Source organism: Balaenoptera physalus, assembly GCF_965194825.1.
Source record: "Balaenoptera physalus genome assembly, chromosome: 10".
NCBI lineage: Eukaryota > Metazoa > Chordata > Mammalia > Artiodactyla > Balaenopteridae > Balaenoptera > Balaenoptera physalus.
Genome location: NC_138889.1, coordinates 87,675,437 through 87,697,306, shown reverse-complemented (window position 1 = coordinate 87,697,306; position 21,870 = coordinate 87,675,437). Strand labels below are relative to the sequence as shown.

The following is a 21,870-nucleotide window of genomic DNA, read 5'->3' as shown; positions in this document are numbered from 1 at the left end:
TCACACCGGTCAGAATGGCCATCATCAAAAAATCTACAAACAATAAATGCTGGAGAGGGTGTGGAGAAAAGGGAACCCTCTTGCACTGTTGGTGGGAATGTAAATTGGTACAGCCACTGTGGAGAACAGTATGGAGGTTCCTTAAAAAACTAAAAATAGAACTACCATATGACCCAGCAATCCCACTACTTGGTATATACCCTGAGAATACTGTAATTCAAAAAGAGTCATGTGCCACAGTGGTCATTGCAGCTGTATTTACAATAGCCAGGACATGGAAGCAACCTAAGTGTCCATCGACAGATGAATGGATAAAGAAGCTGTGGCACATATATACAATGGAATATTACTAAGCCATAAAAAGAAACAAAATTGAGTTATTTGTAGTGAGGTGGATGGACCTAGAGTCAGTCATACAGAGTGAAATAAGTCAGAAAAAGAAAAACAAATACTGTATGCTAACACATATACATGGAATCTAAAAAAAAAAAAGGTTCTGAAGAACGTAGGTGCAGGACAGGAATAAAGACGCAGATGTAGAGAATGGACTTGAGGACACAGGGAGGGAGAAGGGTAAGCTGGGAAGATGTGAGAGACTGGCATTGACATATATACACTACCAAATTGAAAACAGATAGCTAGTGGGAAGCAGCCGCCTAACACAGGGAGATCAGCTCAGTGCCTTGTGACTACCTAGAGGGGTGGGATAGGGAGGGTGGGAGGGAGATGCATGAGGGAGGGGATATGGGGTTATATGTATACTTACAGCTGATTCACTTTGTTAAACAGCAGAAACTAACACAACATTGTAAAGCAATTATACTCCAATAAAGATGTTAAAAAATTAAAATTAAAAGGGAAAAAAAGAAGAAGACATAGGAGACAGGAAACAGCAGTTCCAACATAAGAAAATGTCAGTGGAAAACTGGAAAACAGTGGTTGTACATCTGAACCAGGCTAGGTTGGAGCAACAGAGTGGAAGGATGTGGGAGAGTCGTAACTAGAATCATTTGATGTTTTTGAAAACATAGAAATATTATTGACTGACATTTTTTGGAGCATTTGGAGAAAGTAAGTGGCAGGTACAAAGCAAAATAAGAAATGGAAAAAAGTCTCAACAGTTATTAAACTTGAGGACAACTCAAAAGGACATATAATAATATTTTACTTTGCTTGTCAGTAAACAATATTTACATAGTTTTAATCATTTAAACCAGTAGTTCTCAAAGGTTTGAGACCTTTTTATACTTTTAAAAATTATTAAAGACCTTAAAAAGAGCTTTTATTTATATGGGATATATCTTTTGCTCTTTTCTGTATGAGATGAGAAATTAAAACAGAAAATTTTAAAATGTTTATTCAAATAAAAATAACAAATCATGAAATTGTAACATGAAATACCATTTTTATAAAAAATAACATTTCCTTAAGCAAAAAATTTAGTGGTTAAAAATGGCATTGTTTTCTATTTGCAAATCTTCATATCTGGTTTAAAAGGAAACAACTGGATTCTCATATCTGCTTCTGCATTCTTTTGCAGTATCATATTATATAGCTTATGGAAAATTCCACTGTACACTAATGAGAAAATAAAAATAAAGAAGGCAAATAACACTGTAGTATTATAGTGAAAATATTTTTAACCTGCAGACCCCCCTTCCCACAGTTTTAGAACTACTGATGTAAGGTGACCTTTGAGTCAATCAAAAACTGAAGATGGATGAAGGGAAAGTGGTGGTGATTGTGTGTGATGTAAGTGAGCTAAATCAATTACTATAACAGGATGTAAAAAGTACAGTAAAATGGATACATCAAGAAATAGAGTTACATTATTTAGAAATATAAAGGTATATATCAGAAGAAACGGCCAAAATTATTGAAAGTAGCTGACTCTGGGAAGTGGGAATGGGGAAATGTAGGCCAGATGATCACTGTTTTCCAGTGTTTGCTTATCAGCTCTTTTCTTTTTAACCAAATGCAAATATTACTTTGGTTAAAATTAAAAATTAACGAAACAAAGCAAAGAAAGAAAATTAAATAAGACATGACCCTGCCCTTAGGGGTCATCTAATGTAAGAGTTGCCTTATATAACAATAATTACTTGTAAAGTAATTGTGAAACTTGTGAAGTTTGTACCTTTTGATTACCTTCATCCAATTTCACCCCCACCCCCATATCTGGCAACCACTAATCTGTTCTTTGTATCTATGAGGTTTTTTATTTTTAGTTTTTGGGTTTTTTTTTTTTAGGTTCCACATATAAGTGAGATTGTACAGTATTTGTCTTTCTCTGACTTATTTCACTTAGCATAATGCCCTCAGGGTCCATCCATGTTGTTGCAAATGGCAAGATTTCCTTCTTTTTTTACTGTTGAATAATATTCCATTATATACATATGTATATACCGCATCTTCTTTATCCATTCATCCATTAATGGACACTCAGGTTGTTACCATATGTTGGAGAGTGTAAATAATGCTGCAGTGAACCTAGGGGTATATATATCTTTTCAAGTTAGTGTTTTCATTTTCTTTGGATAAATGTCCTGAAGGTCAATTGCTGGATAATATGGTTGTTTTATTTTTAATTTTTTGAGGAATCTCCATACTGTTTTCCATAATGGCTGCACCAATTTACTTTCCCACCAACAGGGCACAAGGGTTCACTTTTCTCCACATGTTCTTTCTTGTCTTTTTGATAATTGCCATTCTAACAGGTGTGGAGTGTTATCTCATTGTGGTTTCTATTTGCCTTACCCTGATGATTAGCGATGTTGAGCACATTTTCATGTACCTGTTGGCCATCTGTTTGTCTTCTTTGGAAAAATGTCTATTCAGAGCTTCTGCCTTTTTTAATTGGATTGTTTTCTTTTTTTGCTAGTGAATTGTATGAGTTCTTTATGTATTTTGGATATTAGCCCCTCATCAGATATATGATTTACAAATATTTTCTCCCATTTGGTAGTTTGCCTTTTCATTTCTTGATTTTTTTGTTTGTTTTTTTATTGTTGTTTTTGTTTGCTGTGCAGAAGCTTTTTAGTTTGATGTAGTCTCATGTGTTTATTTTTGCTTTTGGTGTCAACTCCAAAAAATCATCATCAAGACTGTTGTCAAGGAGCTTAACTCCTGTTTTCTTCAAGGAGTTTTATGGTTTCAGGTCTTTTGTTCAAGTCTTTAATCCATTTTGAGTGAATTTTTGTGTACGGTGTGAGTTAATGATCCAGTTTCATTCTTTTGCATGTGGCTGTCCAGTTTTCCCAACACCGTTTAACAAAGAGACTGTTCCTTTCCTATTGACTTTATTTCTTTAAACATACTAAGCATATATTTTTAAAATTATTTATTTATTTATTTTGGCTACGCTGGGTCTTAGGCATGCAGGATCTTACAGTACCCAGATACTTGGTCAAACACCTGTCTAGATATTGCTGTGAAGATAATTTTTAGATGAGATCAACATTTAAGTCAGTTGACTTTGAGTAAAGCAGATTACCCTTTATAATGTGGATGGACCTCATCTAATCAGTTGAAGGATGTAAGAGAAAAAGACTGAGGTTTCCCAAGGAAGAAGGAATTCTGCTTCCAGACTGCCTCTGGACTTGAGTTGCAATATTACCTCTTTCCTGGGTCTCCAGCCTTTTGGCCTGCCCAAAAGATCTTAGACTTGCCAGACCCCACAATCACATGAGCCAATTCCTTAAAATAAATCTCTTTCTATATATACACATTCTGTTGGTTCTGTTTCTGTGAAGAACACTTACTAATATAATACCTATCAGAATGGCTGAAAAAAAAATAGTGATAACACCAAATGTTGATGGGGCTTTGGAGAAACTGGATCACTTGTACAGAACCGAACGGAATGTAAAATGGTATGACCACTCTGAAAAATAGGCAGTTTCTTTTAAAATGGAAAATTGACTCAATATTTATTCAGCCCGGCACGTGCACTCTTGGACACTTATCACTAAAAAATGAAAACATGTGTTCATGTTAGAAACTTGTACATGAATGATCATAGCAGCTTTATTCATAAGAGCCAAAAACAGAACAACTCAGATGTCTTTCAATGAGTGCATAGTTAAACAAACCATAGTATGTCCACACCATGGAATGTTGCTCAGCAATAGAAAGGAATGAACTATTGATACACACAACAGCTTGGACAAATCTCAAAGTAATTATTATGAGTGAAAAGAATCCAATCTCAATGGGTTGCATGATATATGATTCCAATTTATAATATTCTTGAAATAACAAAATTAGAGAGATAGAGAAAAGATCAGTGTAGTGAGTATGGAGACAAAGAACCTGCATGAGGGAGCCTGTGTTAATGGTACAGTTCTGTATCTTGATTGTAGTGGTATAGCTATACAAATAATAAACTTGCACAGAATTATAAACACACAAAGACACATACACAAACTAGTGTATGTATAATTGGTAGGATCATTAGAAGCTCTGTGAGTTGTACCAATGTCAAATACACAGTTTTATATTGTACTATTATTATATAAGATGTTAACATAAGGAGAGGCTGAGTGAATGGTGCATAGGACTCCTTGTACATTTCTTTGCAACCACCTGTGAATCAATTATTAAAATGAAAAGTTAAAAAGAAGAGCTTCTTGCAGCCTGATTCATACATTTTCTGGGTTGAGAAAGACTTTGAAATGCCTTGGTTTTTAGTAAAAGGCAGTTATCCCAGTCCTTCTTTTTTAACTTTCTTGGGTTTAAGGATTGCATTGCTGTTAATTAGTATTCACACCACCCTTACAAAATGCTTTATATAAAAGCAAAGTTTAGGAAGCACAGTATCCATCTCAGCCGTGGTATGAAGGGATTAGTGATGGGTCAAGCCTTGTCTGTAATATTAGGAACCCAGCCTTTGGGTGTTAAAGGGCAGAAAATTTGGTCTCAAGGGTACTAAGGTAACAGAAAAAGCCTCAGCCACAGAGAAATAGAATAGGATCATTGTTGCTGTTTTGTGTATGAAGATCAGAATAGCAGTGATGACAAAACTGTTATTCAGCGTTAAACCTGGAGGGTTATGGGATACAGGTTGTTATATTTTTATGGTAACTGTGCTTCTGCTTGAAAAACCTAAGTAAGTTTTTTTTAGTTAAAACTGAGAAGGGGCAGTCCGCGTGGAGGCAGAGAATTTCGACACAGTTTTAGGTTCTGTGGTTTGGAGACAAAAGAGGAGCAATTTTGGAGTGGGGATGGAGACAGTAGCATGAGCTCAAATGGGCAGCCAGGGCAGGAGTCCTCTCGAGACCATCCTGTCAGAGGGAAGGCTTGTGAGGCTTTGGGAAATAGTCCAAGGAGAATGGGGTAAAGTAGTAGTGTTTCTCTTCACTTATAGATTTTTATCCTGTAGGCGATAAGGGGCTAATCCAGATTGAGTAGAGAAATGAGACAAATGTGCCGTAGGAATTTCAATCAGCAGTATTTTATAGGAGAAATTAGAGTGGATGGAGAGTACCTATATGGCTGAAAACCAGTTTATTTTGTTTTAATTTTATTTTTTGGCTGTGTGGCATGTGGGATCTTGGTTCCCCAACCAGGGATTGAACCTGGGCCCCCTGCATTGGAAGGTGGAATCTTGGCCACTGGACTGCCAGGGAAGTCCCCCAAAACCAGTTTTATTCAACAAAAAGTGTTGTATTGGGTTGACCAAAAAGTACCGTAACATCTTACAGAAAACCCGAACGAACTTTTTGGCCAACCCAATAATTCAACAAAGTGGTGAGGGTCCTGACTCATATGGGAGTATGAGATAGAGACATGTATTTATGAAAATGATGCTGTACTCTAGTAAATCTTTTTCAGCGTGGACTAATTTGTATCTCTTCATAGTCATACTCTGCACGATCTGTATATAGTGCATCAAACTTAGAGGTGTGACCTTAAATTTAAATTTTGTTTAAAAAACCAGGAGGTCAATAAAATTTAAACTGCTTAACAACTATGTATACAAAAAAAAAAAGAGACATGTGAGAGGACTAACACAACTGAATCTTTAAAAAAAGGGCTGGAGTTTGAACTTGAGTACATAGAAAAAAATGGTAACATCCATGGAAAAGAGTTAACTTGGGAAGAGAAGTTGTTTTGCTTTGCTGTGTGGGTTATGGTGGGAGGGGCATAAAATGGTGAGATTGAGGCACTGGACTAGCAGCCCTCCCACAGCTGGTTGAAGCTTGAGTTTGGACCATCCTATGACTGGCGGGCCACAGCTGACAGGAGTGGGGAGGGAGGGAGGGCCCAAAGGAGAGCTTTGGGAAATGATTACCTCTGGGGTGCAAAGAATGAAGCAAAGCAGGTTAAGTGAAAAATGGGATGTATAAGGGCCACAGCGAAGTTTAAATAAGTTCCAGTCTTAGTCCCAAAACCTTTAGACTCGACATATTTATGCCTACCACTTCCATTTAAAAGTTGGGGTATTGTCACTTCTTAACACTGGACTGTTGTCATGACAATTAATTCGATTAATTAATTAATGCTCAGTAATTTGGAAGGGGTTTTTAAAAATATGGTGACTTTACAATATGAGCAGAGTTGTTTGGCTTTGGTATGTTTAGTCCCTGCTTATAAAAGACGGCAAGAGAGACTGTTCTGGACCACTGTGCTTAGAGACCCCTCATGCATAAGAAAGAAGCACTGTGTAAGCTCCATAATGAATGGGACCATTCCAGATGTGTGTGAGCCCTAGATCACGATGTCTAACATTGTAAAATACATAAACTAAAACACCGGCAGCTTTACCTTTAGCCTTCTCAAAGTCTTATCTGCTTCTGAATTCCCATGTCACTTCCCATGAGAGCATGTATGAATCTTTTTCTATTTTGGGTAATAACATTGGTTATAAATTTACTCCCTCTCCCCCTTCTTAATACTGTAGTTTAGTAGTTTTTAGCACTTTCTCCTTTGGCCATATCTGAAAGAAAGTCTGGGGAATTCCCTGGTGGTCCAGTGGTTGGGACTCCTTGCTTTCACCGTCGAGGGCCCGGGTTCGATCCCTGATCAGGGAACTAAGATCCTGCAAGCTGCACGGTGCAGCTGGAAAAAAAAAAGTCTGACTGAGTCATCCTGTGAAGAAGATAATGGGAACTTCAGTTTACTCCAGGTTACACAGTCAAGATTTTAATTTCCAGGCTGAAGTCTCTCTTCTATAAATTGTCTGTTATTATTTTTGCCAATGATACTTTTTGCTGCCAAGAACTATAGAATGATATAGAATAGTCTCATGAAAAACAGGTCAATTTCTTGAAAGATGTGTTTTTGATTTATTTTTTCCTTTTGGTTTTTAAGCAATTTGGATTATTTAATGTATGAATCGCTTCTTCCCTCAGGTAACTGTGAGAGATAAAAAACCAACTTCCCCTACAAAGTAACAGAGATTCGAGGCAGATGTTATAAAGTTTAGGAAATACCCAGCAGCTCTAGAGGTTGGTATCTATCCTGTGTCCAGTTCGTCTTATGGTTTGCTTTTTGGACTTTATTTGTTTGGGGTTTCCTACTTGGTGCCTGGTCTGCCCTTCAAAGCTAACACTGCTTATGGGCAATGACAAACGGCCGAGTTCTACCCAGGTAACAGACATACCTTGTAAAGAAGGCCCTACCTTACAAGATTAGAGCCAAAGCCTTTCAATTCTGTGGAATGTTATTTTTAAGCTGGCTTTCACACTTAACTCCCTATCTGTTAATGGTAGTATATAGTGGGTTAAAATGGGATTTTGTAAGTGATCCTGGCAGTTTCACTCTTAGTGTCCCAGCTTAGAGCTGGATGCTGGAAACTTAGCATCTCCCTTAAGGGGCAGTAGCTTGACAGACTTCGCTACACAGAGTCTTGGCATTGGGTAACCCTGCCTCACCTCAACCCCTGGTCCTGGAGCAGTGGCTTGATGGCCCCTTAAAGGCCATTTCTGCCCTGCAGTGGTCATAAAGGGAAGACTGATAACTAAGCTCAGGCAAAATGTCAAGACCTTTGGCTTTATCCTAAAAATGGAAACTAAAGATATTGGTAATGATTCTCTGTGTAACATCTTGAGTCTGTTACACAACCAATTTAAGGAAATGTATTCCATTGTTATTTCATAGGAAATAAATTGCTGAGTTCCAGCTTCAAGGAAGAGCTAAATATTACATCATATGATATCTCTCTTGATTGAACTATTAAAGCATTGTATCAAAAAACAAGAAAATGTGACATTGTAAAGCCTTTGGAAATATAAGTTGTAAAACAGCAGATAAATTGAATTGCAAAAGAAAACAAAACCTTTTTATATTACAGGAAATAAATGTTAACATGGAGAATGATTTTAAGACTGAGTCAGCATCATCTGTCTTCACTCTTCAAAGTTCTTCAGAGACATTGTTGTCTATTCAGCTATTAGATTTCAAAACAAGTTTACTGGAAGCATTAGAAGAATTACGTATGAGAAGGGTAAGTTTCTTTTTAAAATGCTTTTTTAAATCAGAGAACTTGATTTTGTCCAATTTTTTGTCTTAAGGGGAAAAAAAAGAGACAATGAAATAACCTCTTACTTAGAAGAAATACAGCCCAGATAATGGAGTAAAAGAGAAAAGGTCAGATTTAGTCAACATCAGGAGATGGAAAAGAAGAAGTTATAAACTAAAGTGAAAAATAAAACAGAGATTTGGTAACTCAGCTAGTGCTGAGTGCCTTGGAATGCATAGATAGCATTACAGTTGGATACTATGGCTGATAAAAAAAAGAACTGCTCTTTCAGGAGGTTATAATTTTGTTACGGCTGTAAGATGGGTGCCAGTGAAATGATTAAATATGAAACAAGTAACATGATTAAGTGACAGAATAAGTGTATGTAGTAAGTATTCTGAGTTCAAATAATAAAATATCCTTATTTTTGGAAGTGATAACCTTGAGATTTTTAGAAAGGAGATATCTAGTATAAAATTGTATAAGATGTTTGGTTTTAGCAGGAGATCTGTATTGGACAAAAACCCTTAAAAGCATTTCATTTCTGAGATTCTGTGGGTCTGAATTTGCAGAGTAGGTTGTCAGCTCTCTATTAGATAGGTTGGAGTTGGTAAGATTCTGAAAAGAAGAAAATAAACTCTAAAACACTGTAATAATGATCTAGGGATGTGGTCACTAGGACTTATGTGTAGCTGAAGATAGAACAAAAGAGACAGAAAGGAGAATCAATAGAATTTGCTAACTTCCTGAAAATAAGGTATAAGTGAGAGAAAAAGAGATCTGAAACAACATTTTTATTATATGAACCCTGTTCTAGGATTTAAAAATACTGAGATTTGTTGTTATAATAAGAAAATTTGATTACCACAATGTTCATCGTGTATAAAGCTACTTACTATCAGTATCACAAAACTCTATTAAACAAAGAAGAAATCCCGCTAAAAAAAGGTATCTTAGATAAGCATTGAAAATAACTACTATTATAAAATTAGCTTAAGATGTTATCTTTTCTAAGTAAAGCAAGTTTAGGTAACTATGTAAAGCTTTATATTCTGTTTTATTATGTTTTAAACATTATATTTTTGTCTGTTTATATTTCTTGCTTGAAAAATAAGCTTCCCTTAAAAATCTTCTGAAAAATTTCAGGGTAACAATAGGAACAGTGTTTTTTAGTAATCAAATGCAGGAATGTATACTACGTTTTCTTAATATTTATTTATTTATTTTAGTTTTATTTTTGGCTGCATCGGGTCTTAGTTGAAACATGAGGGATCTTTGTCGTGGCATGCGGGATCTTTCGTTGTGGTGCATGGGCTCTTTGTTGCGGCGCTTGGACTTCTCCCTAGTTGTGGTGCACGGGCTCCAGAGTGCATGCGCTCTGTAGTTGTGGCACGCAGGGCTCTCTAGTTGTGGCTCGCGTGCTTAGTAGTTGCAGTGCATGGGCTTAGTTGCACTGTGGCATGTGGGATCTTAGTTCCCCAACCACGGATCAAACCCACGTCCCCTGCACTGGAAGGTGGATTCTTAACCACCAGACCACCAGGGAAGTCCCGAATGTATACTACTTTTAATAACATTCCGCACTGAAAGGAGAACTTTATTCTTAAAAAGGGGGAAATTCCTCCTTTCATTGGAAAATGACATTTATGATTTTCACATTTACCATAATGGCAACACTTTATCCATATTGCTGGATTTTAGTTTTCATCCATATTTTAATAGGAAAATTTCAAAAATGCATAATAGTTGAAAGAATTTCACAGTGAACACCCATATACCCACTAAGATAGGCAGAATAATGGCCACCCCAATGATGTCCACATTCTAACTCTCAAAACCTGTAAATATGTTACCTAACATGGCAAAAGGGACTTTACAGATGTGATAAAGTTACATATTTTGAGATGGAGGGATTATGCTGAATTATTCAGATGGGCCTAATTTGTTCACAAGGGTTCTTATAAGAGGAAAGCAGGATAATCAGAATCAGAGCAAAAGATATGATGACAGAAGTAGAGGATGTGGTCAAAGAGAGATTTGAAGATGTTATACTGCTGGCTTTGAAGATGGAGGGTAGAAGCCACAAGTCAAAGTGTGCAGGTGGAAGCTGGAAGAGGCAAGGAGTTCCCCCATAGAGACTTCATGAAGGTGTACAGCTCAGCCAACACCTTGATTTTAGCTCAGTATGAACATTTTAGATTTCTTTCTTTTTTAATTTATTTTTTTATTGAAGTATAGTTGATTTACAATGTGTGTTAGGTTCAGGTGTACAGCAAAGTGATTCAGTTATAGGTGTGTGTATGTATATATATATATGTGTATGTGTGTGAGTATATATATATGTGTGTGTGTGTGTGTGTGTGTGTATATATATATATATATATTCTTTTTCAGATTCTTTTCCCACATAGGTTATTACAAAATATTGAGTATAGTTCCCTGTGGTATACAGTAGGTCCTTGTTGGTTACCTATTTTATATACAGTAGTGTGTATATGTTACTCCCAAATTCCTAATTTATCCCTCCCCACTACCTTTCCCCTTTGGTAGCCATAAATTTGTTTTCTATGTCTGTGAGTCTGTTTCTGTTTTGTAAGTATGATTTTTTAAGATTCCACATGTAAGTGATATCATCTGATATTTGTCTTTCTCTGACTTACTTCACTTAGTATGATAATCTCTGTTGCTGCAAATGGCATTATTTCATTCTTTTTATGGCTGAGTAATAGTCCATTGTGTGTATATCTATATGTCGATATCTATATCACATCTTCTTTATCCATTCATCTGTTGATGGACATTTAAGTTGCTTCCATGTCTTGGCCATTGTAAATAGTGCAGCAATGAACATTGAGGTGCATTTATCTTTCTGAATTATGGCTTTCTCCGGATATATGCCCAGGAGTGGGATTGCAGAATCATAGGGTACCTCTATTTTTAGTTTTTTAAGGAACCTCCGTACTGTTCTCCATAGTGGCTGTAACAATTTACAGTCCTACCAACAGTGTAGGAGGATTTCCTTTTCTCCACACCCTCTCCAGCATTTATTATTTGTAGAATTTTTGATGATGGCTATTCTGACTGGTGTGAGGTGATACCTCATTGTAGTTTTTGATTTGCATTTCTCTAATAATTAGGGATGTTGAACATCTTTTCATGTGCCTTTTGGCCATCTGTATGTCTTCTCTGGAGAAATGTCTATTTAGATCTTCTACCCAGTTTTTGATCGGGTTTTTTTTTTTTTTTATATTGAGCTGTATGAGCTGTTTATATTTTGGAGATTAATCCCTTATCAGTTGCATCATTTGCAAATATTTTCTTCCCTTCTGTAGCTTGTCTTTTGTTTTGTTTATGGGTTTTTTTGTTGTGCAAAAGCTTTTAAGTTTAATTAGATCCCATTTGTTTATTTTTGTTTTTATTTCCTTTACTCTAGGAGACGGATCCAAAAAGATGTTGCTGCAATTTATGTCAAAGACTGTCCTGCGTATGTTTTCCTCTAGAAGTTTTCTAGTACCTGGTTTTACATTTAGGTATTTAATCGATTTTGAGTTTATTTTTGTGTATGGTGTTAGGGAGTGTTCTAATTTCATTCTTTTACATGTAACTGTCCAGTTTTCCCAGCACCACTTATTGAAGTGACTGTCTTTTTTCCATTGTATATTCTTCCTCCTTTTTTGTAGGTAAATTTACCATAGGTGCATGGGTTTACTTCTGGTCTTTCTATCCTGTTCCATTGATCTATATTTCTGGTTTTGTGCCAGTACCATACTGTTTTGATGACTATAGCTTTATAGTATAGTCTGAAGTCAGGGAGCCTATTTTCTCCAGCTCTGTTTTTCTTTCTCAAGATTGCTTTGGCTATTCGGGGTCTTTTGTGTTTCCATACAAATTTAAAATTTTTTTGTTCTAGTTCTGTGAAAAATGTCGTTGGTAATTTGATAGGGATTGCATTGAATCTGTAGATTGCCTTGTGTAGTAAAGTCATTTTGACAATATCGATTCTTCCGATCAAAGAACATGGTATATCTTCCCATCTGTGTCATCTTTGATTTCTTTCATGAGTGTCTTATAGTTTTCGGAGTACAGGTTTTTTGTCTCCTTGGGTTGGTTTTTTCCTAGGTATTTTACACTTTAAAAAAAATTTATTTTATTTTATTTATTTGGCTGCATTGGGTCTTAGTTGCGGCATGTGGGATCCTCATTGCAGCATGCGGGATCTTTTGTTGCGGCGCACAGGCTCTTTGTTGCGGTGCATGGTCTTCTCTCTAGTTGTGGCACGTGGGCTTAGTAGTTGTAGCACGTGGACTCTCTAGTTGTGGCGCGTGGGCTCTAGAGCACGCATGCTCAGTAGTTGCGGCATGCAGGCTTATTTGCCTGCAGCATGTGGGATCTTAGTTCATAAACCAGGGATCAAACCCGTATCCCTTGCATTGGAAGGTGGATTCTTAACCACTGGACCACCAAGGAAGTCCCTGTATTTTATTCTTTTTGATGCTATGGTAAATGGGATTGTTTCCTCAATTTCCCTTTCTAACCTTTCGTTGTTAGTGTATAGAAATGCAGCAGATTTCTGTGTATTAATTTTGTACCCTGCAACTTTACCAAATTCATTGATGAGCTCTAGTAGTTTTCTGGTAGTGTCTTTAGGATTTTCTACGTATAGTATCATGTCATCTGTGAACAGTGGCAGTTTTACTTCTTTTTTCCAATTTGGATCCCTTTTATTTCTTTTTCTTCTTTGATTGCTGTGGCTAGTACTTCCAAAACTATGTTGAATAAAAGTGGTGAGAGTGAACATCCTTGTCTTGTTACTGATCTTAGAGGAAATGCTTTCAGCTTTTCACCATTGAGTATGATGTTAGCTGTGGGTTTGTCATATATAGCCTTTATTATGTTTAGGTAGGTTCCCTCTATGCCCACTTTCTGGAGAGTTTTTAATCTTAAATGGATGTTGAATTTTGTCAAAAGCTTTTTCTGCATCTATTGAGATGATCATATGGTTTTTGTTCTTCAATTTGTTAATGTGTATCACACTGATTGATTTGTGGATATTGAAAAATCCTTGCATCCCTGGGATAAATCCCACTTGATCATGGAGTATGATCCTTTTAATGTACTGTTGGCTTCAGTTTGCTAGTATTTTGTTGAGGAGTTTTGCATCTATGTTCATCAGTGATATTGGCCTGTAATTTTCTTTTTTGTGTAGTATCTTTGTCTGATTTTGATATCAGGGTGATGGTGGCCTCATAGAATGAGTTTGGAAATGTTCCTTCCTCTGCAATTTTTTGGAATAGTTTCAGAAGGATAGGTGTTAACTCTTGTATAAATGTTTGGTAGAATTTGCCTGTGAGGCCATCTGGTTCTGGACTTTTGTTTGTTGGGAGTTTTTACATTACTGATTCAATTTCATTACTGGTAATTGGTCTGTTTATATTTTCTATTTCTTCCTGGTTCAGTCTTGGGAGATTGTACCTTTCCAAGAATTTGTCCATTTCTTCTAGGTTGTCCATTTTATTGGCATAGAGTTGCTTGTAGTAGTCTCTTAGGATGCTTTGTATTTCTGCGGTGTCTGTTGTAACTTCTCCTTTTTCATTTCTAATTTTATTGATTTGAGTCCTCTCCCTCTTTATTGTGATGAGTCTGGCTAATGGCTTATCAATTCTATTTATCTTCTCAAACAACCAGCTTTTAGTTTTATTGATCTTTGCTATTGTTTTCTTTGTTTCTATTTCATTTATTTCTGCTGTGATCTTTATGATTTCTTTCCTTCTGCTAACTTTAGGTTTTGTTTGTTCTTCTTTCTCTAATTCCTTTAGGTGTAAGGTTAGATTGTTTATTTGAGACTTTTCTTGTTTCTTTATAGCTATAAACTTCCCTCTTAGGACTGCTTTTGCTGCATCCTATAGGTTTTGGATCGTCGTGTTTTCATTGTCATTTGTCTCTAGGTATTTTTTGATTTCCTCTTTGATTTCTTCAGTTATCTCTTGGTTATTTAGTAACGTATTGTTTAGCCTCAATGTGTTTGTGTTTTTTATGTTTTTCTCCCTGTAATTGATTTCTAATCTCATAGCGTTGTCAGAAGATGCTTGATATGATTTCAATTTTCTTAAATTTACTGAGGCTTGATTTGTGACCCAAGATGTGATCTATCCTGGAGAATGTTCCATGTGCACTTGAGAAGAAAGTGTAATCTGCTGTTTTTGGATGGAATGTCCTATAAATATCAATTAAATCTATCTGGTCTATTGTGTCACTTAAAGCTTGTGTTTCCTTATTCATTTTCTGTTTAGATGATCTGTCCATTGGTGTAAGCGAGGTGTTAAAGTCCCCCACTATTATTGTGTTACTGTCGATTTCCTCTTTTAGAGCTGTTAGCCGTTGCCTTATGTATCGAGGTGCTCCTATGTTGGGTGCATATATATTTATAATTGTTATATCTTCTTCTTGGACTGATCCCTTGATTATTATGTAGTGTCCTTCCTTGTCTCTTGTAACATTTTTTATTTTAAAGTCTATTTTATCTGATATGAGTATTGCTACTCCAGCTTTCTTTTGATTTCCATTTGCATGGAATATCTTTTTCCATTCCCTCACTTTCAGTCTGTATGTGTGCTTAGGTCTGAAGTGGGTCTCTTGTAGACAGCATATATATGGGTCTTGTTTTTGTATCCATTCAGCAAGCCTGTGTCTTTTGGTTGGAGCATTTAATCCATTCACGTTTAAGGTAATCATCGATATGTATGTTCCTATGACCATTTTCTTAATTGTTTTGGGTTTGTTTTTGTAGGTCCTTTTCTTCTCTTGTGTTTCCCACTTTGAGGAGTTCCTTTAGCATTTGTTGTAGAGCTGGTTTGGTGGTGCTGAATTCTCTTAGCTTTTGCTTGTCTGTAAAGCTTTTGATCTCTCCATCGAATCTGAATGAGATCCTTGCCGGGTAGAGTAACCTTGGTTGTAGGTTCTTCCCTTTCATCACTTTAAGTATATCATGCCAGTCCCTTGTGGCTTGTAGAGTTTCTGCTGAGAAATCAGCTGTTATCCTAATGGAGTTCCCTTGTATGTTATTTGTCGTTTTTCCCTTGCTGCTTTCAATAATTTTCTTTGTCTTTAATTTCTGCCAATTTGATTACTGTGTGTCTCAGGGTGTTTCTCCTTGGGTTTATCCTGTATGGGACTCTCCGCGCTTCCTGGACTTGGGTGGCTATCTCCTTTCCCATGTTAGGGAAGTTTTCGACTATAATCTCTTCAAATATTTTCTCTGGTCCTTTCTCTCTCTCTTCTTCTGGGACCCCTATAATGCGAATGTTGTTGCATTTAATGTTGTTCCAGAGGTCTCTTAGGCTGTCTTCATTTTTTTTCATTCTTTTTTCTTTATTCTGTTCCACAGCAGTGAATTCCACCATTCTGTCTTCCAGGTCACTTATCCGTTCTTCTGCCTCAGTTATTCTGCTATTGATTCCTTCTAGTGTAGTTTTCATTTCAATTATTGTATTGTTCATCTCTGTTTGTTTGTTCTTTAATTCCTGTAGGTCTTTGTTTAACATTTCTTGCATCTTCTCAATCTTTGGCTTCATTCTTTTTCCGAGGTCCTGGATCATCCTTACTATCATTATTGTGAATTCTTTTTCTGGAAGGTTGCCTATCTCCACTTCATTTAGTTGTTTTTCTGGGGTTTTATCTTGTTCCTTCATCTGGTACATAGCCCTCTGCCTTTCATCTTGTCTACCTTCCTGTGAATGTGGTTTTTGTTCCACAGGCTGCAGGATTGTAGTTCTTCTTGCTTCTGCTGTCTGCCCTCTGGTGGATGAGGCTGTCTAAGAGGCTTGTGCAAGTTTCCTGATGGGAGGGACTGGTGGTGGGTAGAGCTGGCTGTTTTTCGGGAAAAATCTTTAATTCCATTTAATAAATGTAGGAGGAAGCAGAGAAATAGAAACCACCCTTAGAACATCACAGTAATAATTCCTGCAGGGAAGATCCACTGATGAATGCTAAAATTAGTGGATGAAACTTTAAGGAGAAACAGAATAGTTTCATAGTCACACAATATCTTCCCCAAATTATTTAGTAAGTTACTGTGGTGGTTTTATACATGTTTACATATTGTTTGATACTCCTCCCTCTAGGAAGTAGAGCTTAATTTCCCTTGCCTTGATTGTGGACTAAGCTCTAACAGATAGAAAATATAAGGGAAAAATAGTTAAGTTTACTGTGGAGAAACCTTGCAGATACCACCTTAACTAAGTGATTAAGGTTAAGATCCCCAGAAAGAATTTGTGTGGTATCAGTAATTCATGTGAATATCAAGTACTCATGATATGATGTGATGAGAAGGGAACTTTACCTCTGTGGTATTCTTCCCCGAAACCTAGTGTAATCATGAGAAAATATCAGACAAACCCCATATGTGGAATATTCTGCAAGATAGCTCAACAATGCTTGTCAAAAATATCAAGGTCATGAAAAACAAGAAGGCTGAGAAACTCTCACAGATTGGAGGAGTCTAAGGAGACATGATTAAATGTAACATGGTATCCCATATTGTATTCTGGAACAGATATTGGTGGAAAAACTAGTGAAATATATAAACTTTGTAGTCTAATCAATAATATTGTTACAATGTTACTTTCTTAACTTTGATAAGTGTATCCTACTTATGTAAGATTGTAACATTAGGGAATCTGGGTAAAGGGTATACAAGAACTCTACTATCTTTACACAAGTCTTCTGTAAATCTAAAATTATTTCAAAATAAAAAGTTTGTAAAAAGAAATTAGGACTTTGAAACAGTGAAAATTCAAGAAATACTATAGTACAAATTAATGTGATTCTTTTTTTATTTTTGAGAGATATTAAACAAGCAAAGCTATATTTGGTCATTCACTTAATGTTTCCTGAGCACTTACTGTGACAGGTTTTAGAGATTATAATACCATGTAATAATAAAGGAGTGCAGAATACACTGTGAGAGTGTGGCTAAGGAAATGCCTAACTTTACTAAGGGGAGTGAGGGAAGCTTCATGGAAGAAGTAACTCATGCAGAGATATTATGAATGAGTAGGAATTTTGGATCAGTCTTTCTAAGGGTTTATCAATTATGTTAGTCTTTTCAAGGAATTAAATTTTGCCTTTGATGATTCTCTTGCATATTTGTTTTATGTTTTATTACTATCTGCTCTTATCTTTATTATTTCCTTACTTTAATTTGTTGTTTTTTGTCTTGAACTTTTGAAGGTGGTATTTAGTTGATTAATTTTAACCTTTTTTTCTTTTCTAATATACAGTATTTAAGGCTCTAAACTTCTCTCTTAGCATGCCTTTAGCTGGATTCTACAAATTTATGTAGACTGTATCTTCATTAATCATTCAGTTCAGATTACTTTCTAATTTTCATTGTAATTTATTCTTTGACCCATGCGTTATTTAGACATGTACTACTTCATTTATAAATATTTGGGAGTTTTATTTTACTTTTTTTTAACTTTTAAAAATTGATTTTTAGCATAATTTTACTATGTCAGATTATAAGCTCTATATAATTTCAATCACTTAATATTTTTGGAGCTTTTCTTTCTAGCCAAGCATATAATCAAGTTTGGTAAATATTCCAACATAGATGAACTTGAAAATAATATGTATTTCTTGGGTACAGTATACTATGACTGTGAATTTGGTCAACTTTGTCAGTCTTGTTCAAATCTTCTATATAATTATTGATTTTTTGTCTATATTTTCCTTCTTTTTCTTTTTCTGTCCATGTTTCAGTCTGGTTATTTTTTTTTTTCTTTCAGTTAATGAATTTTCTCTTCAGTTTACCTAATCTGATGATTAAGTCAATCTATTGAGTTCTTAATTTCACTTCTTAAATTTTCAGTCCTAATATTTTCATTTGGTTCTACTTTTATAACTTTCATTCCTCTGCTGAAATTGATTTTGTCATATAATTTCTTGAGCATATTAGTTTCATCTATTTCAAGTCTGTGTTTATAAACGCTAGTATCTGGACCCCTTGTAGATCCATTTCTATTGTCTCTTTTTTTCTCTTCATTTTTGGCCTTTTGACCTTTTGGCGGGGCGCAGCTAAAACAAAGCAAAACAGAAAAACCCACAATGATTTGCTAGGGAAATTGTGAAGGAAACTGGGTAATTAATGGTATAATATGTGGTAAATAACATTAAGCAGCATTTTAATGCCCCATAAAATTAGTTATGCTATGAGTGAAATCATACCCCTTTGTAATTATAATGATTTGTAAAATCTGTATCTTTATACTACATGGAAAACTGATAAAATGAGTGTTATCCACATTGCTGAAAGATAATATTATAATATGCTTCTACTATATTAGGATTTTGATTTAACTTAATGCTTTTTATTAAAAATTATTATTTACATTTTATTTGAACTTTTCATTTTTATTCATTCTTCAAGCAGCTTTCAAAAGTTATTAATAAAAATTCTTATTAAATTGTCAATGAGAAAATATATATTAAATTTGGTAAGAAAATCCCATCTGTAACTTCAATAAAGTATACAAGATAGAACCTTGAAAGTGTTTATTTTTTATTAGCTGCCTTAGGACTACAAGGATTTAAGTGTTTTTATAAAAACAATAAAAGAGGAGTAATTTGATGGTTTATTTACTCTTTATAACCTTTAGAAAGTGTCATGCTTTTTTTGAAGTACTTGCTTCAGGCTGTAGTTTTACAAGATGGGCTGTGTATTGGTCAGGCCTCTTCAATTCTTGACCCTGAACAGATTTAGGGACATAGTACATACACCAGGCACTTGTCCAAGCAGCCAAAACTGTTACTGGGTACTTTTATTCTCCTTTTCAAACTCATAATCCACCTCCTACGAAATTGCCCAATTCAGTTCCTCATGCTGTCTAATACAATACTAATCTCTCTTTCTGAGAGTTTCTTGGTTTAATTATCTACAAAATATCCAAGATAAATATCTCTAGTATGCATGGCATAGCCTAAAAGTTCACATTTAAAAAAATCTCTTTTCCTAATTCGTATTTAAACTACTGTTTTCATGTTAGTCAACTTAATCTATTACAAAGACTTCTCTAATAGAAAAATATTAATATTAGGATATCCATAACAATTTAAAAGTTTTTTTGCCTTTCCTTTCAACAAATATTTCTTATTTTGAAGTGTTTGACCAAATAATCAGAATGTACTTGTATATTTAAAATAGGTAGTGTGATTTTGAATGGTTTTCTAACTTTTATGGGATATGAAGATTAAATTCTGAAGTTTTTAAAGGAAAGGAGTATATTATAGCAATTCATACTGTCCTATACCATCCACAGTTTCTTAAAGGTGATATAATGGCATGTTTAAGAGACTCTGGAGACAAATCATCTAGGTTCAAATACTTGCTCTGCTGTTTACCTGCTATATGACTTTAGGCAAGTTATTTATCCTCTTGCTGATAACCCGGTTTCCTCACTTATAAAATGGCAGTAACAAGAATACAAGTAATGCATAAAATTATACCTAAATTAAATTAATATATAAAAAGTGCTTAGAACAATATCTAAATCATAGTAAGATCTGAGAATCCCCTGTAGGCACTAAAAGAGAAGTGTAGGGCTTCCCTGGTGGTGCAGTGGTTAAGAATCCACCTGCCAATGCAGGGGACATGGGTTCGAGCCCTGGTCCCGGAAGACCCCATGTGCCGCAGAGCAACTAAGCCTGTGCGCCACAACTACTGAGCCTGTGCTCTAGAGTCCACAAGCCACAGCTACTGAAGCCCGCACGCCACAACTGCTGAAGCCCGCACACCTAGAGCCAGTGCTCCGCAACAAGAGAAGCCACTGTGATGAGAAGCCCACACACCACAACGAAGAGTAACCCCCACTCACCACAACTAGAGAAAGCCCACGTGCAGAATCAAAGACCCAATGCAGCCAAAAATAAAATAAATTAAAAAAAATAAAAAATAAAAGAGAAGTGTATAACCAGGCCCACATGAAGAAAGCTGTATCTTGTATATTTTCAATCCACCTGCTTTGGGAAGATATGCATGTTATATGTTCTACACACCTCCCCCCAAAAATGTGTATACACTTATTTCTTTTTTCAATGTTTTGACTATAGGTACATATTACTCTGAGAGCTTCTGTTCTCTCCTCACTTTATTTATCACATAGCATACCTTGTTCGTATACATTCTGTCCCTTATTCCATGCTGGAAGAACCTTGACTGTGTCTTAGGGTTCAACCCTCACCAATATGAGTTAGGTAAATCCTGACTGTCCTAACCACTCACGAAGGTTCAGTGCATTTCACCAGCCAGCAACTGGTTTAGGAGTGGGCATATGACCTAGTTATGGCCAATGAGATATTAGAAGATATGATTAGGAAGCTTCTGGGAAAAGTTTTGTTATCCTTTTAGTAAGAGATTACACTTTTTCTACTGTAGGATAATGTCCTTTCCGTCCTTGATGCCTAAAATTAAAGTGGCCAAGGGGTGAAAAGCTTAAGGAAAATCACTTGGATAATGGCAAAATGGAAAGATGGGCAGAATTATAGTCCTTGATGATATTGTTGAGCCACTGAAATAAATTCTAGAAGGACTCTGCCTTTGGACTTGTCATGTGAGACAGTAAGTCCCATAAGCCATTGTGAGTCGGGGTTTGTTGTTGCTACTTGCTGCTGAAAGCATTTTCAATGAGACAGCTTTCATGAAAGCCTCTTTGAATACCATAGCATAAGTGTGTGTATGTGTGTGTGTAATAAAGCAAAGAACACGTGAGAGAGTCATAGGAAAATATTTCATAACAAAATGTATTTTATCTGTTAACATCCACTCTTTGATTTCTCCCAGTTTGTTATCAAAATTGTCAAACATACAGCAAAACTAACAGAATTTGACAGTGAACACTCATACACCATTAACATTTTACTGTACTTGTTTTATCACGTCTATCCATCTACTTATCCCTCCTTCAACTTTATTTTTGATGATTTCAGAGTAAATTGCAGGCATCAGTGCACTTCCTAAATACTTCAGAATGCATATCATTCAGATTTCTACGGTGAAATTATGTGGGCCTGTACATTTCTTTTTTTGGAACTTTTAAATTTATGACTAAAGGTTTTTGAAGATTGTTATTTATCTTCTTGGTTGAGGTCTGATAGTTTGTGGTTTTAGAAGAATTGGTCTGTTTCTGTAAGTTGTCAAATTTATGAGCATAAACTTGTTTGTAGCATTCCCTTAACTTTTTAATGGCTTTAGGACTTTTGTACATGGTTCTTTTAGCACTTTGAGCATATTTAAAATTATTGATTTAAAGTCTTTGTCTAGGTCCGTTGTATGCACTTGCTCAGGGACAGTTCCTATTAAATTGTTTTTTTTCCTGTGTATGGATCACACTTTTTTTTTTTGTATAATTATTTTA

General features: G+C 35.6%; 1 protein-coding gene across 1 annotated transcript in view; it reads left to right on the top strand.

Annotated features, from left to right (window-relative positions):
• The window catches only part of CCDC73 (coiled-coil domain containing 73), a 145,935-nt gene that overhangs the window by 34,300 nt on the left and 89,765 nt on the right, over nt 1–21,870 (top strand). The window contains exon 2 of the mRNA XM_082410429.1: nt 7,353–8,446. Within this exon, the coding sequence (XP_082266555.1) occupies nt 8,309–8,446 (138 nt within the window). The 5' untranslated portion in view covers nt 7,353–8,308. The remainder of the gene's footprint in view (nt 1–7,352; nt 8,447–21,870) is intronic.